General features: G+C 53.3%; 1 protein-coding gene across 4 annotated transcripts in view; it reads left to right on the top strand.

The window, feature by feature from the left end:
- PDE9A (phosphodiesterase 9A) overlaps nucleotides 1-26,870 on the top strand; it is an 87,274-nt gene that overhangs the window by 46,245 nt on the left and 14,159 nt on the right. For 2 of the 4 annotated variants that reach the window (XM_053917413.1, XM_053917417.1), the window contains exons 5-9: nucleotides 8,662-8,716; nucleotides 9,570-9,640; nucleotides 16,088-16,172; nucleotides 22,441-22,522; nucleotides 23,772-23,846. In XM_053917413.1, coding sequence (XP_053773388.1) covers nucleotides 8,662-8,716; nucleotides 9,570-9,640; nucleotides 16,088-16,172; nucleotides 22,441-22,522; nucleotides 23,772-23,846 — 368 coding nt within the window. Of the gene's footprint in view, nucleotides 1-2,151; nucleotides 2,445-8,354; nucleotides 8,543-8,661; nucleotides 8,717-9,569; nucleotides 9,641-16,087; nucleotides 16,173-22,440; nucleotides 22,523-23,771; nucleotides 23,847-26,870 lie in introns of those variants that run through there. The other 2 variants (XM_045196138.3, XM_045196140.3) reach the window with 2 other exon arrangements.

Genomic DNA, 26,870 nt, shown 5'->3' on the forward strand with positions numbered 1-26,870 from the left:
CGGCTCGTTGCATCATATTAACAGCATCGAAACACAACAGTGGTGCAGGCCACATATTGAGAGAGACGGAGACCAATCACGAACTCCAAGGCACTTCACACGTGCTCACGGCTGGTGTTCATTGCACCAGTGCATTGGGGAGTCAAAGTGTGGGGTTCAGATGCCTGTGCTGACCCCTGTGCATCTTCCCTCAGTGCCCGGGTTGGGGGCCTGCGGATTGCTGGGGCCAGGTCTGCGTTCGTTTGCTCAGGGGGAATAAGGTAAGCATCCCAACCAGCTCAGATGGGCAGAGGATGAAAGAAAGGCAGTCATTTTTCTGTTCGGCACAGGAGGAAGCAATAAGCCAGGGAGCGGGCTGGCTAACTGAATTAGTACATCATGTTAAACTAATATTTCAAGCAGGAGTTACAAGTTGTGCTGGCCTGTGGATCAGTTAGAGCAGATTTTCATGTCATTCTGTGCTGGGGAGCCTCGGAGTCTCTGAAACAAGTAAACAATTCCTGGAAGGGGTGGGAGTGGCAGAGGCAGGTTCCTTGAACTGTCCACAACAGCCCAAGGTGGAGTCAGGGCCCCAGCCTCGGGGCATCGGGAAGTGCAGGACTCCCGTAGACTCTGCCCTGGGCACTCGTAGAGCAGCTGGGTAAACACCGCAGGGAGGGGCCCATCCTCCCAGCCCACAGGCTCTGTCCTGTCCACGAACCCCAAGAGGCAACTCCACAGTCATCTCCAGGGATTAGGTGGTTCCAGTCCCCTCAGTTCTGTTCCAGCGGTCAGGTCCTGAGGCCACTAAGTGCAGATTCATGGCCTGAGGCTCAGCCGATTGGGCAGCATCCTAAAAACCAGACCCAGCCTCTGCCAGCCTCCGAGACTGCCCTGGAATAAATCAGACTCTTCTCCAATGTGGGAGACACTCTGCCAGCCCCAGCATTTGCCTGGCGGTGCCTGTCACTTGAGAGGCCAGCCAGACAATCTGAGCTAAGCACTCCAGACTTGGCCAGTCCAGCTGTGACCAGGTGACCAGCAGCCCAGACTTGCAGAGGCTGACGACGCACCCACCAAAACCTCTCTCATTTGGTGGTCCGAGTCATTGGTGCCTAAGCGTCCATCACAGGGAGCTGGCCGCAGCGCCCTTGAAGTCGCTGTATGCCCAGACTCGGGACCCTTCTAGACAATCTACCAGCTGTTCTCAAGGGGCGGTTTCCTCTGGGGAACATGTGGGCAGCCTGTGAATGTCAGCTGGCCCTCACTCGGCCTCCATCTGTGCAGACCACCTGTCTCTCAGAATCTCGTGTCCATTCTCCCGATTCCCTTAAAAAAATCCAAGTCCACAGAGACCCCACAATCCCAGGCATGTCCAACCCTGAATTGCCGGCAACCTTGGCTGTTGCTGGGTATTCTTAGAGCTATTAAATTCTCGCCCTAGTCAGGTGGCTCAGTTGGTTAGAGCGTTGTCATACACCAAGGTTGTGGGTTTGATCCCAGGTCGGGGCACTTACAAAAATCAACCAATGAATGTGCAAATAAGCAGAACAACAAATCAATGTTTCTCTTTCTCTATCTCTTGCTCTCTCTCTCCACCCCCACTCTCTCTAAAAAAAAATCCAATAAATTAAAGACAAAAAAGGAAATTATTAAAATTACTTGACTATGCATTAGTTTAAAAAATTTCAGATATGCCATGTAGCCAGCATAGGAGAGAGCAGGTGGGAGGGCATACGTAATGTCAGCTTTTTCTTTCTTTCTTTTTTAATTTTAAGATTTTATTCATTTATTTTTAGAGAGAGGGGAAGGGAGGAAGATGGAGAAGGAGAAAAACACCCATGTGAGAGAAAAACATGGGTCAGTTGCCTCTCTCGCACGTGCCCTAACCAGGAATGGAACCTGCCACCCCGGCAGGTGCCCTGACCGGGAATCGAACCAGCAACCTTTCACTTTTCTGGATCAACGCCCAACCAACCGAGCCACGCCAGTCCAGGCCAGTTTTTTTGGATAGGGTGTGGTTTGGCCACAGTGGTTGGGAATGACTAACCTTTGTGACTGAAAACTGCTCTTGCCCCCAAACCTAGGGGTTTAGGGCTCTCGGGGGTTCCAAGGGCACTGAGGGACTGAAGTGCACATTCCAGACAACACAGAGAGGGTGCTGTCACTTCTCAACCTGCAGGTGGTGCCCCCAGACGCAGCCTGTCACCCCCAGGAACTCGGAACTCCCTGGGGAGGGCACTGGAGGCCAGAAAGGGCTGCTGGGGACCCGTGGTGATGTAACAACAGCTGTGGCCGCCAGCAACGCTTAGCGATGTGATGAGAGCAACGAGGACAACGGGAGCTGACACGAACAGCACTGCTGGCGGGCCTTGCCCGAGTACTTGACACACGTGAAATCAGTTTGTTTTTAGTGCTGGAACGCGCTGGGAGGAAACGGCGGCCGCCTGGGGAATCATGAGTCGGTGGGTGTGTGGGTGGGGTTGGCCTTTGTGCAAAGAGAAGCGTTTTTGCTCCTTTCCCCCGGGCCTGCAGAGCGTGCCTTGTCTAAAGGGAAGGCCTCGCACATACAGAGTCACTGTGAGCACACGACCCTGGCAATGGCGCCCAGACTGCCCTCGCTAGAAGCCCAGCCCTGCACCTGGGCCCTTTCTGAGAACAGCTGATATGTTGGCCGTGGGGGGCACACGGGCTGAGGTGTGGGTGTTCCACGGACCAGAATGCAAATGACTCTCTGCCCCTTGGCCTACGCCGCCGGGAGGAGAGAAAGTGTGAGATGAAGTGACAAAAAGCATTGTTCCTGCGTGGGCTGGAAGTCAAATTTGGGCATTAAAATGCTATAATGCTCAAGGGCTCCACCTCCAAAGCCCAAAAGAAAATACCTCCTTAACTTTTTTCTTCAATTTTCTCTATAAAATGTTTTATTAAACTTTTTTATTTTAAAATAATTAAAGATTCACACACAGTTGTAAGAAAAAATACAGGCAGAGCCCACGTTGCTTTTACCCATTTTCCCACGATGGCAGCACCTTTTCAGGCTGCAGTGAGGGGTCACAGTCGGGCCGTGGCTGCTGATACAGGCCAGATACAGAACGCTCCATCCCCTCACTCTGCGCTCTCACAGATACGCCCCCAACCCTTCCCCACCAGCTCCTTACCGCCTAGAAACCCCCGCTTTGTTCTCAATTTCTATAATTCTGTCATTTCAAGAGTGTTCTTTAAACACAGTCATTCAATAGGGGACTTTGTGATTGGCTTTCATCATTCAGCATCGTTCTCCGGAAATTCATCCAGGTTGTCGTGGGGACGGATAGGCCCGTCCTGTCTGGTGCTGAGCCGTGTTCCAGGGTGCACTGCAGCTTGTTTATCTGGTCACCCCCGACGGGCGTCTGCGTTGTCCCCACTTGGGGGCTATGACCAATAAAGCTGTTGGGAATGTCACGTACAGGTCTTTGTGTGAATGTGAATTTTCACTTCTCTGCTCCAGGGTGCAGTTGCTCAGTCATACGGTTGTTGCATCTTTAGAATTTTTGAGAAGCCGCCAAACTGTTTCCCAGAGGGGCTGCGCCATTCTTCATCCCCACCGGCCATGTGTGTGACCGTGTCTCCACACCTCTGCCAGCATTTGGGGTTGTCGCTATTTTGTGTCGGCGTTTTTGGTCAATGTGCGGTGAATCTCTCTGGCTGTGGTGTGCATTTCCTAACGGTTAAAGATCTTCCTGTCCTCCTTCCTGTCGGTCTGCGTGTGCTCTGCCGTCAAATGTCTCCGAGAGTCTCCTGCCCAATTTCAGGTTGGCTGTTACTGTTGCGTTTGGACAGTGTCTGAATTCTGTGTTCAAGTCTTTGTCAGACGTGTGGTTTGCATACGTGTTCTCCACGACCAGGGCTTGTTTCTTCATCCTCCAAACGCAATCTTTCTCAGAACAGAGGTTTCCATTGTGAAGGCGTCCAGTTTGTCAGTTTTTCTTTTTATGGTTTGTGGTTTTGGTGTCAAGTAAGCATGCCCTGCCTAGCCCAAGATCCTGAAGATTTTCTTCTACTTTTTCTAAAAGTGTTACAGCACAGGTGGCAAACACAAGGCCCGCTGACCGAGTCCGGCCTGACACCTTGTTTTATCCGGCCCGGCACCTTGTTTCTACCCGGCGGCAGCGCCGAGCTCTGGCTTAACTGTTAAGGAGTAATTACCTTTGTAAAGTCCTAAAATGACATTCGGCACTTTGAAGGCAACCGCGAGGCTGATGTGGCCCCTGGCGAAAATGCGTTTGACACCCTGGTGTTATAGTTTTATATTTTACATCTGTGGTCCATTTTGCATTAATTATTATGTAAACTGTGAGGTTTAGGTCGGGGTTCATTTTCCTGCCTGTGAGTGTTCAGTTGCTCCGGCACCACTTGTTGAAAAGACCCCTTCCTCCATCGAACTGCATTTGCGCACTGGCCAAAAATGAGTTGTGCGTGTTTGTGCGGGTGTGACTCTGGGTTCGTGGGCCTCTGTGTCTGTCCCTCAGAATCTTTCCCAGTATCACAAAGTCGTGATTGTTGTAGCTGTGTAATAGGTCTTCAAATTAGATTGGCAATGCCTCCCGTTTTACCTTCTTTTTCGAAATTGTTTTAGCTATTCTAGTTCCCTTGTATTTCCATACAAATGTTAGAAAATCTTGTCTGTTTCTACAGAGAAAATCTGCTGGGGTTTGACAGGACTTGTGTTAAACCTATCTATCATTTGGGAGAATTGACTTCTTTACCATGTGGAAGCTTCCAGATGGTCTTCTCACTGATTTGTATCTCCCTAATTTCTTTTGTGGGTATCTTGTGGTTTTCGGCATACCTCCTCTGCATATGCTTTGTTCCAATTGCACTGAAGGGGGTTTTTTTTAAGATTTTATTTATTTATTTTTAGAGAGAGGGAAAGGAGGGAGAAAGAGAGGGAGAGAAACATGGGTATGTGAGAGATTCAGCAATCGGTTGCCTCTCACACACCCCCAGTGGGGGACATGGCCTGCAACCCAGGCACGTGACCTGACTGGGAATCGAACCGGCGACCTCCCGATTCACAGGCCCATGCTCAATCCACTGAGCCACACTAGCCAGGGCGCACCTAGGTTTTTAAGTGTTTGTCAATGGTACTGTGATTTAGTTTCAGTGCCTATATGATCATTGCTAACATGTGTAAATATGTATGTTTATCTGATTACATATGTTTATCTCATATCCTGTGACCTGCTGAACTCACTTATTAGTCCTAAGAGGGTTGTTTTTTTTTTTTTTTTGTAGAGCCCTTGGAATTTTCTATGTAGACAATTAGGTCATCAGCAAAAAGGGAGTTTTATTTCTTCCCGTCGGCTCCCACGCCTCCCACTTCCTTTCGTTGCCTGCTGCACCGGCTGGCGCTGCCAGCACCAGGCTGAGTGAGGGCGGTGAGAGCAGACCCCTGCGTCGTCACAGTCTCAGGCGACAGGCATCCCGTCGCTCACCGTGGAGGATGATGTTAGCTATAGGCTTTTTGTAGATTCTTGATCAACCTGAAGAAGTTCCCTCTTTTCCTGTTTCTGAGGGTTTTGTTATGAACAGGTGTTGAATTTCGTCAAGTGCTTCTTACGAATTAATTGATATGATCGTATGATTTTTTCCTTCTTTAGCCTGTAAATATGGCAGATTACACTGATTGATTTGGGAATATTGAACCAGCCTTGCATCCCTGAAATAAACCCCACTTGATCTCAATACATAATTATTTTTATATATTGCTGAACTCCATTTGCTAATATTTTTAAGGACTTTTCCATCGGTTTTCATGAGAAGTATTGGTTTGTAGTTATCTTTTTTTTGGTTGTCTTTGTCTGGATTTTGGTATCAAATTGATACTAGCTTTGTAAAATGAATCAGGAAGGGTTCCCTCATGTTCTGTTTTCTGGAAGAAATTGTTTAGATTTGTGTTAATCCACCTTCAAACGTTTGGTGGAATTCTCTAGCGGAACCACCTGCCCCTGGATATGTCTTCAGGGGGAGTTTTTAAACGCAAAATTTAATTTCCTTAATAGTTACAGGCTATTCGAATTACCTGTTTCATATTGGAAGAGTGGGGCGGTTCCTGCTTTTCTAGGGGTCGGCCCGCTTTTATCTGAGATGTCCCATTTCCGTGGGTGAGGTTGTTCGGAGTGTTCCCTTTGCCCTCGCCATCTGCAGGGTCTGTAGTGATGCTCCCTTTTCCGTTCTGGTGTTGGTGGTCTGTGTCTTCTCTCTGTGTTTCTCCATCAGCCTTCTGAGTAGTTTGCCAATTTATCAATGTTTTAAATAATCAGCTCTTCCTTTCATTGATTTTCTACATTGTTTTTCTGTTTCCCATTTCATAGATTTCTGCTCTCTATTGTTTCCTTCCTTCCTTCTGCAGTTGTTGTGGGTTTATTTTGCTCTCCTTTTTCTGGGTTCTTAGATTATTGAGTGGAGACTCTTCCTCTCTTAACAGAAGCATTTGGTGCTGTAAACACCCCTCTCGGCATTGCGCTCTCTGTGTCTCACGGCTAAATTTCGACGTGTTGTATTTCATCTTCCTTTGGTTTGATGCCTTTTTACATTTTCCCAGAGGAAGGCTTCCTCTTTGACACATGGATTACTTAGACGTGTGCTGTTTAGTTTCCCAGTGTTTGGTGGTTTTCCTGCTCTATTTCTGTTACTGATTTCTAGTTCAACTCTCTTATGACCAGAGAACATACTCTCTATGGTTTCAGTTGTTCACGGTCCAGGACGTGGTCTGTCTTGGTACGTGCTTCATAGACACCTAGGAAGAGAGCCTGTGTCACTACTGTTAGATGGAGTAGCCTATAAATGCCAGTCGTGTCATGGCCTTCTAAATTTATCTCATGACCTTGAGATCATTGACTCTCTTGGTGGTTATAAATATGTTACTTTTGCCAAAAATTTCAGAACAAGCAATCTGAAGTCTGGCTGATTCTCCAAGGAGGCAGGCGAAACCTCTCCCTGGTGGTTCTCACCAGTGAGGTCATCTCTTTTTCTCCCCAGCGGGTGTGGACCCCTCAGAAGCCCAGGGCCTTGGGTCAGCTGCAGCTCAACACACGGCCCCACGCACGTGTCCCTGACAGTTTTACTCTTCTCGTGCCAAGAGATGTAACAGAAGGAGGTTTTCCTTCTGCTCCCTCAGGTCACAGAACACTGCAGTCAGAGGGGGCCTTGGGTCACCTGGTCTACCCTTCCGTTCGGGAGGAGTTCTCGGGAGCTTAATGTAGATGGATTAACTTTCTAATTTTTTTCAATGAAATTAACCTGTTTATTTTTTAAAGATTTCATTTATTTTTTTAGAGAGAGGGAGAGAGAGAGGGAGAGAAACATCAATCATTTGTCTCTCCCATGCCCCCAACCGGGACCTGGCCCACAACTCAGGCATGTGCCCTGACCAGGAATCGAACCAGCTACCTTTCAGTTCGCAGGCCAACACTCAACCTACTGAGCCACATGATACAAACATGTAGGATATAGAGAAGCAAAAGGAAGAAAATAAAATTTGCATATAATCTTACAGCCAAAAAATAACTATTATTATTATTATTATGTTATTATTATTACGTTATTATTTTAGGTATATCCTCCCAATATTTCCAAAAGTGGGATCACAGTGTTTTACAATCTTTTTCTATTTTTGCTTTAACAATAGATGTGTCCATGTTCCAAGATAGTATTTCTGAGAGCAGAGCGTGATCGCACAGTGCAGACATGCCATCTTGTCTTTCGTGCCGTTTGAAGGACGTGGGGGGTGTTAGTTTCCACTATGTGAGACAAGGCTGACAGGTATCTCTGTGCACAGGCATGGCTAATTCCCAGAAATGGAGACACTAGGTCAGGGAACATTGGCGGCTTTTGAGCCCTGCTGCCCAATTGGAGTATTGGGATTTTGTGTTTTGGCAGGTTTCTTTCGGTTTTGGTGAAGGATTAGGCAGAGAGTCAGCACAGATCCCACAAAAGCGGGACCCAGCCTCGTGTAGGCTCTCAGTGTGCTAGGGCCCAAACTGATGGCCAGCTGGGGCCAGGAAGCCATCGCTGCCTTCCCCAGAGCGTAGACCTGCAGGAGAAGACAGGTCTGTGAGCATCCACACCTTCCGGTGAGGTATCTGGCTTTAGGCCAAGCAGGAAACAGGAAACCAGGCAGGGTAAATTCAGCCTGGGACCTCACCCTCGTAAAAGCAGTCACCCTGCCCAGTTTTTGCGTGCCAGGCAACAAAGGGGCAAACTTGCCCCTGCTTCCGCTCTCTGGACCGCCATGAGAACACCGTGTTTTACACTTGAAATATGCCTTGAACTCTCTTTGTCATAGCAATTACCCTCATAAAATGCACCAGGCCCCTGCAGGAAAACATCCTCCATTTAGAGCCCCAGACCTGCCTGCATTTTATAGCTGGCGCTGACAGTGGGACAGTCACAGCCCTGGCCACTCTACTGACAGGCCATCGAAAGACAGGCGGGCGGCCTGGAGCTGTCCAGGAGGGAAAGAGCATCTGGAGGTGGGCGGAGAGGTCCCAGGTGCTGCCAGGGGTCCAGGACCTCTGTGCAGGTAAGGCAGGCCACTCCTCCCTGCGCCTCAGTGCTTCAGGCCCACGGCACATGGACACAGGCCACGCTGCTCCGTGGACCCTGTCCTTTTTCCATCTGTCTTTCTCTTTCCGTCTGTAGAAAAAGAAGAGTTAATCCAGAGCGTGCTGACCCAGGTCGCAGAGCAATTCTCAAGGTACAGACTCTTCAAATAACATAATCTGCGGAGACGGATGCCCGTTCTTTTTTGTAGCAGCGGCGACCTCTCCTGCAAGGCCCTCTCGGCCGGCAGGCGCTTACCTGGAGGAGCTGCCTTCTGATGCAATCCTTCTGTGACTCCTGTAACTAAGCTACTTCGCTGGGGTCCTATCCCAGGCCACACGAGGTGGGCACTTTGGAATGAGAGCTCATATTGCCGAGAATTTTCTCGACTGGCTCTTCTGGGACTCAGAGTTCAGCCCACAGGAATCGCTACCATTTTTGAAATAGGCTTTCTCATGGAGATCCTGTGCAGACGTGGGTCCCTTTCATTCTGGGTCACCCTCCGGTGCTAGAGTCAGTACTTGCTGTTTCCCAGATATTTCGCTAAGGCGCCTCACTGCCTGCCCCAGGGGAATTCAGATAGGGTGAGGGCAGATGGGTGGTGCTTTCTTAAAGCCCAAGAATTGTTCAACGGAATGGGTTGGAGCCTGGGGCAAGCACACCAGGTTCCCTGACATGGTCTGTGCCCAGGGGCAGGGCTGTCCCAGCTGAGAGCAGAGTGCCCCCTCACTCTCAAGCTGGGGAAAGAAACATCCCCACTGGCAGAGTACTACTGTGTACCCTGGGGGAAGTACACCCTCCAAATAGTCTGAGGGTCTCTCTCTTTCCTCCCTTCCACCTCCAGACAGTGCGAGTTCCTTAAAAGCAACCCCTCGCATCTTTGCCCCCGCGCCTCACCTGCCCATCTGCCCGCCTCCTCCCTGGCACTGATTCAACAGCTGTTTGCCGAGCCCCTTTCAACTTTGAGGATCTTATGACTTATATCTTGTCTTCTTTTTTATTCCTAGAGCATTTAAAATCAACGAACTCAAAGCAGAAGTTGCAAATCACTTGGCAGTGCTAGAGAAACGGGTGGAACGTGAGTGGAGCTTGTTTCCTTTTTGCTTCTATGTCTTTGAGCCTCCATGTAAATTAACCTCATAAACCAGTGGTGAGAGGTGAAGGGAAGTGTGAGGTCTGTTCTTTGTGAAGTGCCTAAAAATGAATGTGAACAGAGGCTAGACCAGTGACTAATCCAAGCTTTTGAAAAGTAGCAAGTACACAGTAACGTGTTATAGTAACGGCTTGGAAAGAAAGTGCTCCTTCCGGGCAGAAGAGGACAGAAGGAAACCAGGAAGGCCTCCATTTAGACGTCTCCAGACAGGAGCTCCTGCTGAATGTCTTGTGTGTGTTTTTACATAAATGAGGACGTGCTGACCCACACGCTGCAGTTTGGCGGGGGGGGGGGGGGGATATGTCTACTATCATTACCTCTCGCTTCCCCATCAACACAAAGGAGAGCAGACGACCCACGAGAAAGCAAAGAGAGTCGATTCAAGTCTTGATTCAGTGACCAAAAGCTAAAATTATGGGAGGAAAACAGCTTCAAATCACACGTCCTTTATGTCTTTGTCCACAAACAAGGAGCCACAGCTCCTCGAATCCCGTGTGCCTCACGGCTCCCTGTCCCACTCCCAACGTGGGGGGCTCTTTGTCAATGTCAGGGCAAAGGGTAATGGTTCAAAGCACCGAATCTGTTACCTTCGGGGATGACTAAACAGAATCCAGACTCAAGGCCATAGGGGCTGTGGCAGCCCCAAACACTAGCCAGCTGATTCACATCCTGAGTACTTTGCTAATGTCACCTGTCATCATCTTATATGAATTGCTTGGATTTTTAGGGCCATGCAAAAAGCAATTCACCTAAGTCACTTGAAACATGATTCATGCAGTCATACCTTTCAAAGGGCATTGACATTTTTTAAGTCCTCTTTGCCATTCCAACTTCAAAACAGTTTCCTTTTCCCCGTTGATGATGGAGAAGCCACAAAGAGGTAAGTGCTTTGCTCAAGTTCACTCAGCAAATCAGAAAAGTAAATAAACGTGGAACCAGCTGCTCTCTCTGCCTGCTGCCTGCCCTTCTGTGGCAGGTCAGCATCCTCCACTTCTGGCTGGGGTCCCCCCCAAGGAGGCCTGAGAACGCAGGCTAGGAGGCAAGCTGCACGCAGCTGGGCTTGCAGCTGAGGCCATAGGCAATGGTTGTGGCTGCATTGAACAGAAAAGGGCCTTTCTCCAAAGGATTTTGGGGAGCTCCCATGGTGACCAGGAGGGCTCAGGAATAGGGCCCAGCTATGCACTAGGAAAGATCCCCCAAACCCCAGCTTAGCAGACTCCGTGAGGACGCTGAGCTGCTGCGTCTGAGTCCCGCTCGTGTGGTGCCTGCTGCAGCACCCGTGCTCTGTTCTCAGCTGCCCACAGCCCCCGCAGCCACTGCTGCAGACATCGCGCTGCTTCTCCATGGCCTGGCTCCGGATTCCAGGTCTGGACAGAGGGGACCATGTGTGCGCACCCTAGCTGCAGGAGAGGCCGTAAAAAGTGCGTCAGTGTCCTGTGGTCATCATGGCAAAGTACCACACACTGGAGGCTTAAAGCAACAGAAGTGAATTCTCCCACAGTTCTGGAGGCCGGAAGTCCAAGATCAAGGCATCTTCAGGGTCAGTTCCTTCTGGAGGCTGAGGGAGAATCTGTTCCAGGCCTCCTCTAGCTGCGGGTGGCTCGTGGCCAAATCACTCCAAACTGTCTTCACAGGGCCTCTGCCCCTGCATTTCTATGTCTCAAGTCCCCTCCGCCTATCTCTTTTAAGGACACCTGGCTTTGGATTTAGAATCCACCCTAGTCCAAGATGATCTCATCTCAAGAAAGCTGCCAAAAACTGTTTTCTAAATAAAGTCCCGTGCACAGTTCTGGGGCTTGGGATGTGAGCACATCTTTGAGGGGAGAGCACAATTCAGACCCCACAGCAAGCGTTTGGCGTTTCCGTCTTCTGCAGTGGGAGGCAGGCTCAGCGTCCCACCAAGCCCCACAGAGCGGGAACCTCCAGACCTGGGAAGGACACAGAAAATGAAACACATTTGCTGCCGAGTCCCTGTCTCCACTTACAGAGGGGAAGGTCACCACCAGGTGTGCAAATGTCCAGGGCAGCGGGTAGGTACCTCCTGCTCTGCCTCCTCTCTTCCCTCTCCTACCCTCTGCCCATCTCATCTCCCACTCCCCACACAGAAGCCGGCCCCAAAGCCCGCCATTACTTGCAAACAGGCAAGTTGAAGAGGCCAGGAAGCAATTTTCAAAACCCCTACAGATAACTATGTTGACCTCGACTTGGGCAGCTTCCAGCATCTGGCTGCGGGGACAACGCTCAGGCCAAGAAGAATTTTTATTTTGCCTTCAAGCACCATGTGAATTAAGGACCATTAAAGGATGCACCCCATAGGATCTTCTTCCCTGGCCTGTTGGAGCCCCAGAATTCTCAGAACTGCCTTGTCCATCGGCAGGAGGGCATCTCCCCACAGGGCCCTTGGGTAAACCACAGAAATTCAGCAAATTCACGTGATTCCCTGAAGAGGCAATGCCCCTTCTCCTCCGCGCTCAGGCTCACTGCATAGGTAGAAACTGCTGCTGTTTTACCAGTTGTGCTCATTTCCAGCCCCAGGGCACAGGGTGCAGGTATGGCATGGAGGGAGCTGACCTCTCCCAGGAGCAGGGAGGGGGCGGGAGTGGTCTAGGAACGGTGGGCTTAACAGCGGGCCCCCACAGCCCTGCTCTGGAGCCTCTGCTCCGACCAGTCCCCGCTTCCCCGCCTCCTGGCTACCCACTCGTGTGAACACACACAGACACATACACATCCATACACCATGGTCACGTGCACACACGTGCACTCTCTCTCCGGTGTGTATGAGCTCTTCTCAGCTTCTCGGGGTCAGGAAGACATCCAGCTAGCGCTGCCCACCTGCAGGAAACCTGACGTTGTTTGGCTCGTTTTAAATGGAATTTCCTGCTTTTTTCCCCCACCTCCTCAAGCATATAATTCTTCTGAATCAAATGTAAATGTCTCCATTTCCTTAATTCACTTTAAAGGCTTTTCTTCCTTTCCCTGTAAAATGTTTGTCATCTTCAAGGAGGCTGGGGTCCTGCTTAGCTTAGAGATGATTTTGTAAACAAAAGAAACCCCTGTCTGCACCTGCTTCCTGGTTGGAGATGAAGCATCACAGGGGCCCCACTTCCTTCCTTCCTTGTTTGCTGGACACTGGCCACTGCGCCAGGGTCCCTGCAGGTGGGCACAGGGCTGCTGTGTGTCCAGGGCCTGGACCAAAGCCTAACCACAGGGAGAGCTGGCCCCGTGGGTCATGCAAACAGCTCAGGAGACTCGAAGCTGAAACCCAACCTCGCTTTCCTCCTTGTCACTTGGGAAATGTGCTTTATGTGAATTCTTACCAAAGTCCCCAGAGGAAGTGTTGAAACATGGTTCCCGTGGCCTTAAACAGCTTGAACTAACTCTGCAGCTGACGGAGGGCCTCGCCGCCCCCGAGGCCTCTTCCCCAAGCCCAGCGAGGCTGGGGAGGCCAGTGGAGAACAGAGCTGCTACCAGACCTGTCCTGCTGCTCCTGCCTGCTGAGGCCCTGTCCCAAAGCCAGAGTCCCTCTTAGAAAATCATCCTTAGAGGTCCTCTCTTTCGGTGGCCTGTGGCTTGTCCACGGAACCACCTCTGAAGTCCGAGGGAGGACAGCCAGGTTTCCAGGGGTGAATAAACCGCAGCCTCCCGTGCTGCGTGGGGCTGGGGAGTCTCTACTGTCGCTTGGGTTTCTGGGCTGCGCCCACCTCTGTTTAAGGTTCTAGATGGACAGGTGTGGCCCCATGTGTGATACTGACATCCAGTCGCAACCCGAGTCTCGCTGGAGTCTAGAAAGGACTCTGTGGGGGAGGCCCAGCTCCTCTGCCGGGCTTTCTCCCTCCCTGGGCAGGGGAAGGCAGGGCTGCAGTGGGTCCAGGCCGTGGGCTGTGCAACCTCCCAAAAGCAGCCTCGTGTCTGCAAAAGGGCTGGGAGGCAGGAGCCGCGTCTGCTGGTGCCTGGCCTGCAGTGCGCTCTGTTGCCGGCTGGGCCCACCTACCCACGTGCCGCTCTTCAATCCCACGACTAGTTGTTTTTCTCTTCCATTGATTAATGCAGGACTTTTGCCATCTTGTTACTCACCATCCATTTCCTTGGCAACCAGGCCCTTCATAAAGGTAATTGCCATGAATGCTGAATCTCTGGGATTCACAGTAGCGATATGATATTGTGTGGCCCAAGGGGCTTCATTTTAACACTGCCCCTGATAACTGGCCAGGGAGTCCAGTCTGCGTCCACTGCAGTATCGATATGGTCAAACATCACTCACCCACCAAACACCGTGAGCTGGACGGCGGCTGCTGACATGCAGAGCACCCCTGACATACTGATAGTGGGGAAAAGCAAGTGAGAAAGCAGAACAAATAGCGTGACCCCGATTTTGTCTTCTTCACATTGAGACAGACAGACAGAATGTACGGGGATGGGGGATGTTTGGAAGGATGCATGCCAATGTATACAATACTAAATGGGTTATTTTTTGCCGCAATGAGATCACAGGTAATGTTCAAATGTTCTTCGAGATGCTCTGTATTTCCTGTTCCCCACAATTATCACACGTCATTTTGTATAAAATGATGTTGGGAACATAATAAATGTAACCATGGACCTTCCCTGCTGGGAGATGGTCAGCTCCCCCATGGGCCCTGCACTGCAAGCTCCATCTCTTCCCCATGTCTGTCCGCTCCTCTGATCCGCGTCCACACCACACACCAGGCCTCTTCTCCGGATCTGTTCACTTTCTGGAATTTTCTGCCCCTGCCGTGTCATAAGGCTGAGGTCCTTCTGGCCACCCATGTTGAATCTGTCATTTGCTGACATCAGCGTGCCCCCAGCAGACCCCCAGATACAGCTCCACCATGGTTCTCCCTCTGCGGGGTGATCGCCCTGCAGCGTGGACCGAGGTCTGGGAGTGCCTGGGAGGCCACCCACAGTGTCCCCTTGTCCAAGCGCCAACCGTGACAGCTGTGTGCTGATGTGTCTGTTCTTGGAAGAGGACCCGTGGCTTTCATGGACTTCCTAATGGGGTCTGCGATGCAAGACAGAACAGCACCCCCCACTCCAAGAGGAAGGGCGTGTGCTCGGAGCCAGTGAACAGAAACACACCCAACGTCGTTCCCCCAGTGGCAGCACACCTGGCATTGGCCGCCAAGACGGCCACCCACTGGTTCAAACCACTTGCACTTAAGGCCCCAGGCTTTGGTCCTGTGTCCTTGTAGACAAGGAACAGTGTCCTGGGTGTGGCACAGAAGGAAGTCACCAGGAACAGATTTGGGCATCAGGTCCTCTGGATTCTGGTCACTTTGGGCAGAAAGAAGCGGTGTTTTCATATAGCCTTGCCCCCATTTGGCCCTGACTCTGGGAACGGTTAGAAAACCTGCCCGGGGAGGTTGTGCTTCCAGCTGGCTTTCCTGGCTGAAAGTCAGGAGAGTTCCCCCGACAAGCGCTCCAGAACCAGAGCACTTCCTGCAGGGCGGGAGGAACTGCCGAAGTCTCTGAGTCGTTTTGTTTTCCTTAGAAATCTCAGCATTTTATTTTTAGCCGTATTCAGAGCCCCGCTTGATGAAAAGGGGAATAGAGTGGCATCGTGGGCTGTGTCTTTTTGCATAAAAATTGAGGTGTGATTACAAAGTAACAAAGCCAATCTTTTCTATTTCTTGTGAACGACTCTAATCTGAAAGCCTTTCCAAAGCTGCCTGCCTCTGGGCAGCATTTCTGAGGCACAGTGTAGGTCCGGAAGTTGAACTTGGGCTTGGAGACCTAAACCCCAGCTCATTCTTTGATGAAAACCTGGTTTTTCTGGCACACCTCCGCCTTGGGCTCCAGGGATACCCTCCTGCCCAGGTTCTGCGCATCCTTAACAGGACGGACCTGTTAATTTCCCACCTATTGTTATCTGCCCCGCCCCCCAAGTGCTCCAGTCTCAATGAAATGTTTGTCCCTGCAGGGAAGGCTCCTGCTGCCCATGGAGGCTTCCTTGCATTTTAGTGCCCTGAGGCCACATTCTGCTCCCCCCCCCCCAACTTTTCTTTTTGATTACAGACTTCTCTGTCCCTTGTCCTCAGCTCAGGGGTATGAAGAAAGAAAGCTAGAAGTGGGTACAGGAAAAGTCAAGATTCAAGGAGCAGGGAGGAGGGACCTCCATCCCATAGCAACCCACAGATGAAGGCCACAGCCCACCCTTGGCCACGGAACGGGCCCAGGATGTTAGAGCTGGGTGGGGGGAGGGGCCTGAACATCAGCGGCCTGGGCAGGAGTGGGAGCCCCTGCACTGAGTCAGCTTTCCTGCCAGGGACATAGGCGGGCGGCCCCCACCTAACCAGCCTTTCAAGAGCCTCCCTGCGTATCCATGGTAACCCCCTTGTTTCTCTTGGTCGCCAGTGGAAGGACTGAAAGTGGTGGAGATCGAGAAATGCAAGAGTGACATTAAAAAGATGAGGGAGGAACTGGCAGCCAGAAGCAGCAGGTAAGGTCTGCACTGGGTGAGGCAGCTGAAGGTGGGGGGCAGGGGGCTCCGCCTGGATGGGGGGGTGGGGGTGGGGCTCCGGTTTTTGTTTTTCCAGAAGCACAGCTGGAGCTCTGGCTGGGGGAGCCTAGTCTGGAGGCGGCCCTGCTCCTCTGGGGATTTGCTTTTCAATGACAGAGCTTTCTTATCATGAAAGAGAGTCGTAGCTGGGAGGCTGACTGTTCACCAACGGGAATAATCCTCCAGATCAAAGAGTTAGGATTAACTCCCCCAGACTGAAAGAAGTGGACACCACTTTCAAAGAAAGGGAACAATAAAAAGAAAAGGCTCTCGGCTTACAGGGGACAAGTGTCCTGGTGCCCCAGAAGTCCCGCTTTCGGCCGGACGTCCCCATAGTACGGAGCAGCAGGTTAGGGGAGAAAGGCCTCCAGCTGCCCTGGGCACAGAAGTCACTGCCCTGCCAAACAAGAAAGGGGTCCATCCACTGAAAAAAAGACCCCAGTCTTCATCACGCCCCCCTCGAATGTGGGATTTTTGCACAGTAGGACCCTCCACCGGAACCATAGTCACAGCAGATGGCGTGTTTGGGGCAGAGGTGCACGCTGACGGCAAAGGTGACGGTGGACGACGTAGCAAGCGCACGGGGTGCTTTCTGCGTGCAGGCTGGCCGGAGGGCTCTGCTCACAGGGACCAGCCTGCTCTGCTGGATTCTCGTCCTTCCCGGAGTTCCCATCCAGGGGACCGCGTGGGCATAACGTGGCCCCGCACCCCCAGAGCTCCACGCCGCCAAGTGCTGCTGAGGCTACCACGGGGCCTCCGTGGGATTGAGTGGGGACTGATGAACCCCAGTACAGCCCTGCAAATGCACCCAGCTGTCTCACAGAGTCACCCCACAGTTTGGAGATCTCTCCCTGCTTTGAAAGCGTGGAGTGCAGCCTGCTTAGTGAGGGGGTGAGGCTACGCTGAAGAGTCTTCCGGGGCAGGCGGTGAAGGGTCCCCGGAGGGTCGCAGCTCAGTCGCATCAGAGTCCAGCGGGGCTGGCCCACCTTGGGTGGGCTCAGGAGTGGCCTGACGGGCTCAGAGCCCTGTTGGCATGTGTCCTACAGGGACCAGGTCACGTTTGTGTCACACTTATGTGGCAGCTTGGATTTCAGGGCGTCTCACTCTGTTTGATTTGGGGCAGAGGAGTTTGCGACCACAGAAAACTGCATGAATAATGTATCCTCGCCATCCCGTATCGAGAGCTCTTTAGGGGACAGGAGACAGTCTTTCTTGTGACCTTGTGAGAGCCCTGGAGTTGTTCAGGGCAGCACCAGGGCTGGAACCCGGTCTGGCAGCTGGAAGGACATCAGACCCTATGTGACCCTTGTCATGGCGTCACCCTCGGCTCATGACTTATATGGCTCAGCTTCACCTCTGCTGCCCCTGTGCCCCACCTGCCACATGCCAGACCTCCGTCCTGTGGCCAATCCATTGCCCAATTAGCCAGGCCCGTCGGCCACACTTTGCCCCAACCCCTCCCGATGGGCCTCAGACTGGCTGTTGTGTCTGAGTGCCACATCCACTGTGGCGAGAGGACCATGACCCGATGTGGTGCCCACTGGGAGGGGCCATCTAGCACAGCTGCCCTCTGCTCAGGCGTAGGCAGGCAGGTGGCCTCGGAAGGGGATGTGGGTCCAGCACAAGTGGCTTTTCCAGTCGGCTTCAGCGTCGGGGAGGAGGGGGTCAGAACTCGAGTCCTGGTCTCTGCCTGACACTGAAGGTGCCCGGAGTGAGTCTTCCCATTGTCAGCCCCTTGTCTGTGCAGCCGCTTAAGGACCCCCTTCCCCAAGGGTGTGTCTCCGGCTGGGATGGTGTCCCCTTGGGTTCCTTCCTACCCCTGGGGACATCACCTCACCCACCCACAGGTTTCACCCCAGAGCTCATGTAACGCTAGGCATTCTTCAGCCTCTTGTCCCTTCTCAAATGACTAAATGCCACCTCCTCAGAGCAGCCAGGACAAGTCTGGAGCCCCAGCCTCACTGGTCTTGCCCCTGCCTGTCTCAGGCGCCCCTGCTCCTCCCTCTCCCTCCCTTTCTATAGAAGCCAGGCGGGGGGGACAGGGTGCAGCTGCTGGTGGGCTTTCTGGTGTGCGCTGGTCCTGCGGGTCAGATCGCAAGGGAAAACCAAAATTTTGTCCAAGTTGTGTTAGTTTCCTGTGGCTGCTGTAACAAAATGCCCTAAACTAGGCTTAAAACAATAGAAATGTATTCTGTCACAGTTCTGGAGGCCAGAAGTCCCAATCCAGGTGTCAGTGAGGCCACGCATCCCCCGGAAGGCTCTGTCCCCAGACCCTCCCAGCCTTGGGCCCAGCAGTCCTTGGGGTTCCCTGCATTGTAGCAACATCACTCCCGTCTCCATTGGCCATCTTCACGTGGCCACCTCCCCTGTATGCGGGTCTAAGGACGCTGGTCACTGAATGGGAGCCCACCCGCCACAGGGTAACTAGTTACATCTGTAACAACCTCATTTCCAAAGGAAGTGATGCTCCCAGATCCGGGGCTAAGACTTTCACATGTGTCTTATGGGACACAACTTGACCCAAGAGGCACCCTGGGGAGGGCGAGCCTGATTTCAGAGCACCTTGGAGGAAGCCGACCCGGTCCCAGGTCAGGATGTCCGTCATCGGTAGGGCGTGCTCTGGGGCCAGCAGGGCTAAGCGGTGGGGCGGTGGGTGCTGGGGCTCACTGCAGTAATGTGAGGCTCTTCTGCACCCCCTCCCCCAAGAGCACATTCTAGAGCTCACAGCTCCATAATCCAAAGAAGACTCTCCCAGCGTCCTAACCGCTTCCAAAGGCGACATTCTCAGCCAACAGTTTCCACAGTGTTCCACTTAGGTGACAGACAAGAGACGCGTCAATGTGACTCTTCCATCAGAAACAGAACCTGCTGGGCGTGGGGACCGCCTCAAACATTGCTGACACATTCAGAACGGTCAGTGGGCTCAGGCTGAATCCAGAGCAGCATCACCCACATTGGGCCCTGGCCCGGGAGCCCAGCAGCCCCCTCTGGGCCAGAGAGCACAGCCCTTCCCTTTTCATGGGGAAACAAACTGAGAAGCGGAACAATGCACAGTTTGCACTCTCTCTGTGGATGGCGGGGTCCCCTTTTAATCATGCAGGGGTGCTGTGTAGCATTCCAGCGCCCCTGGGACCAGGCTTGTTACATGTGACTCCCCCTGCATTGCTGGGGGAGAAATTGCTCCTCTGAGCAGCTCTGTCCTAGGCTGCCGACCCAACCCTGCCTCTCTGGGAGGACAGAGAGAAAAGGCCCGGTGAGCCCCACCCTGGCCACCACTGGCTAATGAGCCTGAAGTGCTGGCCCACAGCCCTCCACCCACAGCCCCCCTAACAGGGCCTCTGGGCCAGGGTCTGCATGCGCCAGACCTCTTTCCTCTCGGGAAGCAGCAGACAGTGGATAGCGATCAGGTGGGGGGCAGGCTCACAGACACCCCCAGAGTAGGCTGCCCTCCCCCGAGACACACACCTTGGGGTGTCTCAATTTTTTCCCCCATGAGGAAAGAGGTCCAGCTGCCTGCCCGAATTTAGGGCACAGAGTGGAGCTTGCTGGTTGACCCAGGAAGGGGAGGGCTGCAGAAACGTGGGTGGCGTCTGAGGGCTTTGGGGGTCTGTAATCTCCACTTTATCCCAAACAAATGGCCTTCACCCCTGGACTGAGCCCCAGAGGGGCGGAGGCTGAGAGCCCAGGAAATGAAAGCAAAAATAGGCCCCAAACAGAATGAAAAGAAAAGGCACCACGTCAGCTGCTCTGTCAGCTGGAGGATGCTGGTTCCCATGGCAACAGGGCTCAGAGGGAGCAGGCAGGGTCGCCAAGCGAGGTGGGGAGGCCCTGGCACGAGTTGCCAGGCACCCAGCCTGTGCTCCCGAGGCTGGGGTGTCCAAGGAGGCAGCTGGATTCCAGCGGTCCGACCGTCTTGCCTGGTGAAGTGTCCACAGCCCTCCTGGGAAAAGCACACAACTGACTGGGGTTCATTCAGAAGGGGCTAAGAGCAAAAAGGAGGTGACGATGGTGCTGTCTGTTCGGTGCACAGACCAAGTCCCTCACCTTCACAAATGTGTGAAGGGCGTTTCTCCTCCACGGGGTGACAGTGGAAACCACTTGTGTGGCACCTTTTATCGGTTCATTTTGTGGCTCTTGTTAGAGCCCCTCCACACAGGCGGCTGTCACGCGCAGCACTGGTGGGTTTTGTGAGCCGGGATGAGGGAAGGAACAGCACGTGCCACCAAAGGAATGCTGAAGGCTCTTTTGTCTAGACGGGGGACAGAGGTATGATTCCGAGTCTGCAGACAGCGTGGCCTCCGTGTGAAACCATCCGGCTAGAATGGTGAGGAGCGAGAACCACCAGAAGGAAGGATGGCAGCCACCGTGTCCCCAGTTACAGCCTGGGCACCGATTTCACAGATGATTTTTGGTGCATAGACATCTAGTTTTGAAAGACATCTAAGGAGTATGATGTTGTGATCTTGTGTCACTTACAGCATGGTGAGCACTAAACAGGCGACACAGTAACCCACACCCGCTGCCCACCCACCGGTGGGCTCCTGTTTCCCACCCCTGGACGAGTACTTTGGCTCTAATATTCAGTACCTACTGTTGCAGCCTCTCTTTTTCCCTTGTCACCCCCCCATTCCCGCACTTCACATCATTTTCTTAACTGCCTTAGAGATCACACAGCAATCCATCTTGTTGATGTATTGGTTTAAATTCTTTCCCGCATGGGGCCGTTTAGGTAGCTGCTCGTTTGCTTGCCGGTTTCTGTAACAGGCAATGCGGCGATGAATACCTCTGTGCGCAGAGCTGTTTGCTGTGTCTCATTCTTCTCTTAAGATAAATTCCCCAGAGTAGACAGATGGGCTTAAAGGATGTGGATTCTTTGAGACTCCCACTTCACGGTCTTGAATGGCGCTCCCAGAAGGTGGAACTTTATTTACAAACCACACGAGCTCCTGCCTTCGCACATTGGGCTGTCCCCTGCCCACCAGCCTAGGAAGCTCAACAGGGGGGAGCACACTCCCCCACCCCCTCATGCTCCCCATCAGCAGGAAGATGGGGATCACGTTCATGTCCAAGAAAGTTAAGGTCCCCAGGTAGGGAGGGGGCCGCAGACTGGCCAGGTCACCTGGGGCAGCCCCCCACGTCCAGTCCCCGGGTACGACCCCACAGGCCGGCACACTGTTCCCAGTATCAGACGGTGGCTTCCCATCCAGAACACACCTGGCTCCTTTTGTTCTGTTCTTACTTGGTAACCCTGACATTGAGGAATGAAGACAACAGAGCCAGAGAGCAGATTCATCTGTCAAGGGGTGTGCAGTGGGAAAAATCGGGCCCATCCTGGAGGTCTGTCTCGGGGGCTGGGGTGATAACATATAGTGTAGCCACACCCTGGGGCACCGGAGAAGGACTTGCGTTTAATGGAGCTGATCTCTGGGAAGCAATACCCAGCAAGTTTGTGGTGTGTTAAGTGAACACAACTAGTTGGCAGCCCAGCCAGTGTGGCTCAGTTGGTTGGAGCGACGACCCATGCACCAAAATATCGCGGGTTCAATTCCTAGTCAGGGCACGTGCCTAGGTTGTAGGTTCAGTCCCTGGTTGGGGCATGTGCTGGGAGGGAAACCAATCAATGTTTCCCTCTTTCTCTCTCTTTCTCTCCCCTCCCCCACTTCTCTCTGGAACCAATTTTTTTTTAACTTTTAAAAAATTAAATTAAAAAACTGCTTGCCAGGGAGTCAGTTTGTACAGTTCCATCTTTGTTTAAAACACAAGGGCTGTCCCTGCATGCCCGTGCCTAGGGTAATCTGGAAGGACACCCAACAGCAGGAGATATTTCCAGGGTGTGAGATTTAAGAGGAAAGAAGTGGGTGAAGTGGGGACTTAGATTTTTTTTTAATTTTACTTTATCTACTTCCATGTTGTTTGAATATTTCATGACAAAGTGCTTGGCTAGGTTTCGAGAGCTTATCTGCAGTGAAGGCTGTGGGCCCCAGCGTCACCTGCGGAGGCCCAGCAGGGTCCCTGGGGGGTTGGCAATGAGACACCACTGGCTTCCTGAGTACTTTCCCACAGCAAATGAGACCAGAAGGGTTTGTGGGTTTGGCTCGGGGTTTGGGTTGCCTGTTTTTGCTCCGAGGAGGTCCCCGCCGTCCACTGCCCACAGGAATGCCTAGATCAAAGCGACAGTGTCGGACTGGTCTTTGCTTCTCCCCTCTAGGACCAGCTGCCCCTGCAAGTACAGTTTTTTGGATAACAACAAGAAGTTGACACCTCGACGGGATGTCCCCACTTACCCCAAGGTAAGGTGCAGTTCTGCCTCGGAAGAAACTGCGTCCCTGTCCACAGCCCCAGGGCACAGGGCCCCCCACCCCACCCTCGGCCACCCTTGCCACCTGCCCCACCAGTCCTGGTGTCCGCATATTTGTAAAAACAGCTCCTGCCCTGACCCCAGGCTGCAGGACTGATGTACCTGTTATTCTTAGGCACAATATTTTTCTCTTTGACGTTTGTTTAGCAAAAGTTGTCCCGGACCAGGAGATAAGAGCTAAGTTTTTAAGTAAATTTTTTTAAATCTGCTTTATTGGATCTCCTGTCCCTGAACAGTGCCTTGTTATTACCAGAAGTTTTGCCTTTCTGTCACAAAAGATTTCTCTGCTACGAGAGACCTCAGGCCCCCGTTAAAGCTGCAGTGCCCTGGGCATTGGGGCGGGGGTCTTCAACCAAGCACAAAAGGTCACCCACCTGAACGGTGCCTTCAGCCGATGAGTGAACGGCTGGCCCAACTGAAGTTCAGCACCCTGTAGCGCTAGTGTCCGGGCTCGCCCTTGCTCGCAGGGGCGGGGCCCTGCAGTTTATCCGAGGTTTTCAGGTGGACACTAGCGTATTTCCTGTAGGGAAATGTGACCCAAATCTCATGTCAGCCCCCAGGGGGTCACGAGGCCCAGCTTAGTTCAAAACGAAAGGGTTTCAGTGCTCTACTGCGGTTCCTTAAAAAAAATAGAAACCCCCCCAAACCTGGGGGAACACCGTGACAGGTTTACGTCTAAAATCACAGTTTCTGCTTCCTGCCTTGGCTCACGGGCTTCCCTCCAAAACAGAAACTCAAAGTAGCTTCTCGGCCCTTATTTGACTTTATGCCAAGTACTTTTCTCCCCTTGGCTTCACTTTGCTGCGTTTCTTTCGAGTGAGGGTTGAGCTGTGACTTACGGGCAAGGAGTTCATCTTCTGCAGGTGGAGAGTGCCGTGGGTTTGCACAAACTTGTGTGGTCACGTAACGTCCCCCACAGTCAAGGGCTGGAGTGTTTCCGCCACCCGGAACAGCCTCTGCTGCCCATGTGGCCATGCCTGGCACTCTGGCCCTGCCTCGGGCAGTCACCGATGGGACTCCTGTCCTAGAGTTTGCCCCGTCCAGAATTCTTGTAGAATGTAGCCTTCAAGTCTGTACCCAGGTGCCCCTGATGAGGGGACAGGAGAAAACATCACCGCCCGCCAGAGGTGAGCGGCCTTTGTCTCAGCACCGAGGCTAACGCCGCCTGCTGTCCTTTCCAGTACCTGCTGTCCCCAGAGACCATAGAGGCCCTGCGCAAGCCCACCTTCGACGTCTGGCTCTGGGAACCCAACGAGGTGAGTGAGGGGCCTCCTGGGACCAGTGTCTCCAGGACGTGGGGGAGGCATCCCCGGCACGCTTCCCTCTTGCCTTTCTCCTCCCTGTTCTTTTCGGTTTTTTAAACTTGATTCTCCAGGTTTTAGTTAAACTGACTGTTGGTAGACTTGGGGGGGCCCTGGAGACAGAACTGACAAAGGGGGTGTCAGACAGAGGGGCAGGTGGTCAAGTGCAGGGGCCTCAAACCCTGGGGCCCAGACGGCAGGTGCTAACCACCGCCCGCCCACACCAAGGAGCATCATTGTGTCATCGTCGTGAGTGCCAGGGGCCGTGTGCTGACCCCACAAACACCCTCTCAGCAGGTCAGCTGCTGCCCACTGACCCGCACCCACGCTGTGGAGAAATAGCTCTCCAGAGTGGGCTTCTGTGGGAGAGGTGTGCTGGGACAGGAGGCTGGGACGGCGAGGCATGGCACCTGCAGGGAGGTGTTTCTTTAAAATTTCCCTCTGCTGGAAAACAAAAATGGAGATTTTCTTTGCTTAGTCTAGTTACCTAATCAGACCAGTCATGCCCTCTCTTTCCGAACCTGAAGAACACAAAAAGTCCCTCGTCACAGACGTCAGGCCACCAAACTCTGCGGGCTATTTGCAGGTGTCCACTAACAGAGACACACAAAAAGGCTGCCCCTGGCCAGCTGCCCACTGGACGGGAGCGGCAGCAGCGGCTTTCCTGCAGATCGCAGGAAAAGGGGACTTTGTACCCGGAACGCTCGCCGGCACTGGCCTGGCACCCAGGGCGCTAGGCCCTCCTGAGGGAACCCTGCTTACGTGTTCGTTCCTGCTCTCCCAGCAAAGGAGACGCCTCGGCAGCACCGACCCAAGACCCACAGATTCTGCCTCCGCCCACCGCAGCCACCCCATGTCCAAGGGACTGCCCCCTAGCAAACATCGAACCAGATGACACGTGTGCTCCAACACCCAGCCACCAAGTGGCGCACAGGACGGGAGTGTGGCTCTGCAGGAGCAGGAGCAGGAGCAGGAGGCATTACACATCTCACGTGTGCGGCTGTCCCCGCCAGATCGATGCACTGTCACAAAGGGACTGGCTGTGGGAGGCCGTGCGGCCTGGAGAAATGAAAGAGGCGGGAGGACCTCTGGTCTCAGTGGCTCCCCCTGAGCAAGTGGCTACGACAGATGGCCTAGGACATGCAGACCTCTGCTTCCGGCAGGTGGACAAGCACCACTACTAGGGACGTCTACAAAAAGCACAGTCCCTGACGCTGCTTTGGCCTCAGCCCACCAGAGCAAGAGCAGGGCCTCCGAGAGCTCAGCACCTGTGTGGGCACTCGCTTCCATCTCTGTCTCTGACGTCTACGTGACCAGAGAGGGGATGCACCTGCATGTTGAGAGGGTGAGGGATTCACACATCTGTGATGGGCAGGCCGCCTCCCAGTCCCCCAACTCGTGGGGTAGCTGTACACGTAGGCTGCATGGACGCCTGCCGGCCTGGGCTCCCACCCCAGCCATCTCGACGGTGCTGGTCAGGGGTTCCAGAAAGTATCCAGCTGCCTGCAGTGACAAAGCAGAGATGCTCAAAGACAAGACCCCTGACCTCTGCAAACCTGGGAACACAATGAATTTTGGACAATGGACAGCAAATATGAACAACCAAAGGGTAACACCCAAAATCTTCAACAGCTCACTCGGCCCCCCAAAACTGCATCTGGCCACCCACAAATCAGCTAGCCCCCTGAGAAGGTCAGAGGCCCCCACGGTGGTGATTTACCTCTCTCCCTTCAAGCAGGACCAAGGCCATGCCCAGCCTTACCCAGCGTTCCCCCTTCACAGGCTAGGAGTCTGCGACTTCATGTGGCTGGGGGACGAGCGGGACGAGCAGGGATGAGCCTGCCTGTCTTCCAAGCCCGGGGCGTACGGGCTGGGCCTACTGGTCAGCCCTGAGTCCTCCCCACTCCCCGTCATCCAGCCGTCCCACCAGGACCCACCGCACTGTCCCAGCTGCCAGCTAGGGAACAGGTGCGTGACCACGTCACGCCTGCTCCAGACCCACAGCAGAAGTGGCACCAGATGGTTTCGTCTGCCAATCATCTCCAACTCTAGACTCAGATTCCACAGCAAACATTTCGTTCAGCTCATGGAGTGACCTGGAGGCCACCTGGGGTGGTGGGGCGGGGGCGAGGGACACTGGGCCGCAGCCTCAGTCCTGAGGTCTGCCGTGCAGGCTGCAGGCCGGGATGCAGGGTGGAAGGCGCGCAGGTGTCATGCGCTGCCCTCCCCAGGTGACATCTTCATTGTCCCTGCTTCACAGATGTCTGTCTCCCTGGGCTCTGCATCCCAGGAGGCAAAGTCAACTTTGTCCAACTTTCATTTATTTGAAATAATTCAGTCTTTTCCCCCTTGCTTAATCAGCTCCAACCCTCTGAGTGATGGTAACAGTGACAGTAAATCCTCTTTGTGATGGAAAACAAAGTCTGTCTCACCCGAGCAGGGCTTTCTTTAGAAGACTGTCAATGAAGTAAGGCTTGGGAGGGGGCCTCTACCCAGAACAGGCTCCCCTCCTGGACTCCACATTTAACACGTTAAATAGTGACTTCGGCCCCTCAGGCCCCCGAGGGGCACAGTGAAGCGTGTCTGGGACGTCAGTCAGTCGTCAGTCCCCTGTGGGCTCAGGCAGGGGAAGGGCCTTTCTGCCTGTGAGGCACCGCCCTCCGATGCTGGCCCACCGAGACCGTGTTTCCTGGGTGGAAATACATTAAGTCATTTCTGGTGCGGCCCTCTGGGCGTAGCGTGCCCCCTCTCACCCATCGCTGGCTGCTCCTTCTTGCATGCCGTTCCTTTGACTTCTGAACTCTGACTTCTCTTCCAACTTCACATCCGTTCTGGGGGATCCTGAACCCCCTCAGCCAGCAGGCTTCGCTCTCAGGAGACCTGAGGCCGGGAGGGCCCATCCCCTGGGGATGGACCTGGAGAAGCCGCCCGGTGTGCCCTGCGGACATCTCCCAGGACAGCGGGCCGGGCGCCCGCGTG

Source organism: Desmodus rotundus, chromosome 2 (assembly GCF_022682495.2).
Source record: "Desmodus rotundus isolate HL8 chromosome 2, HLdesRot8A.1, whole genome shotgun sequence".
Taxonomy (NCBI): Eukaryota; Metazoa; Chordata; class Mammalia; order Chiroptera; family Phyllostomidae; genus Desmodus; species Desmodus rotundus.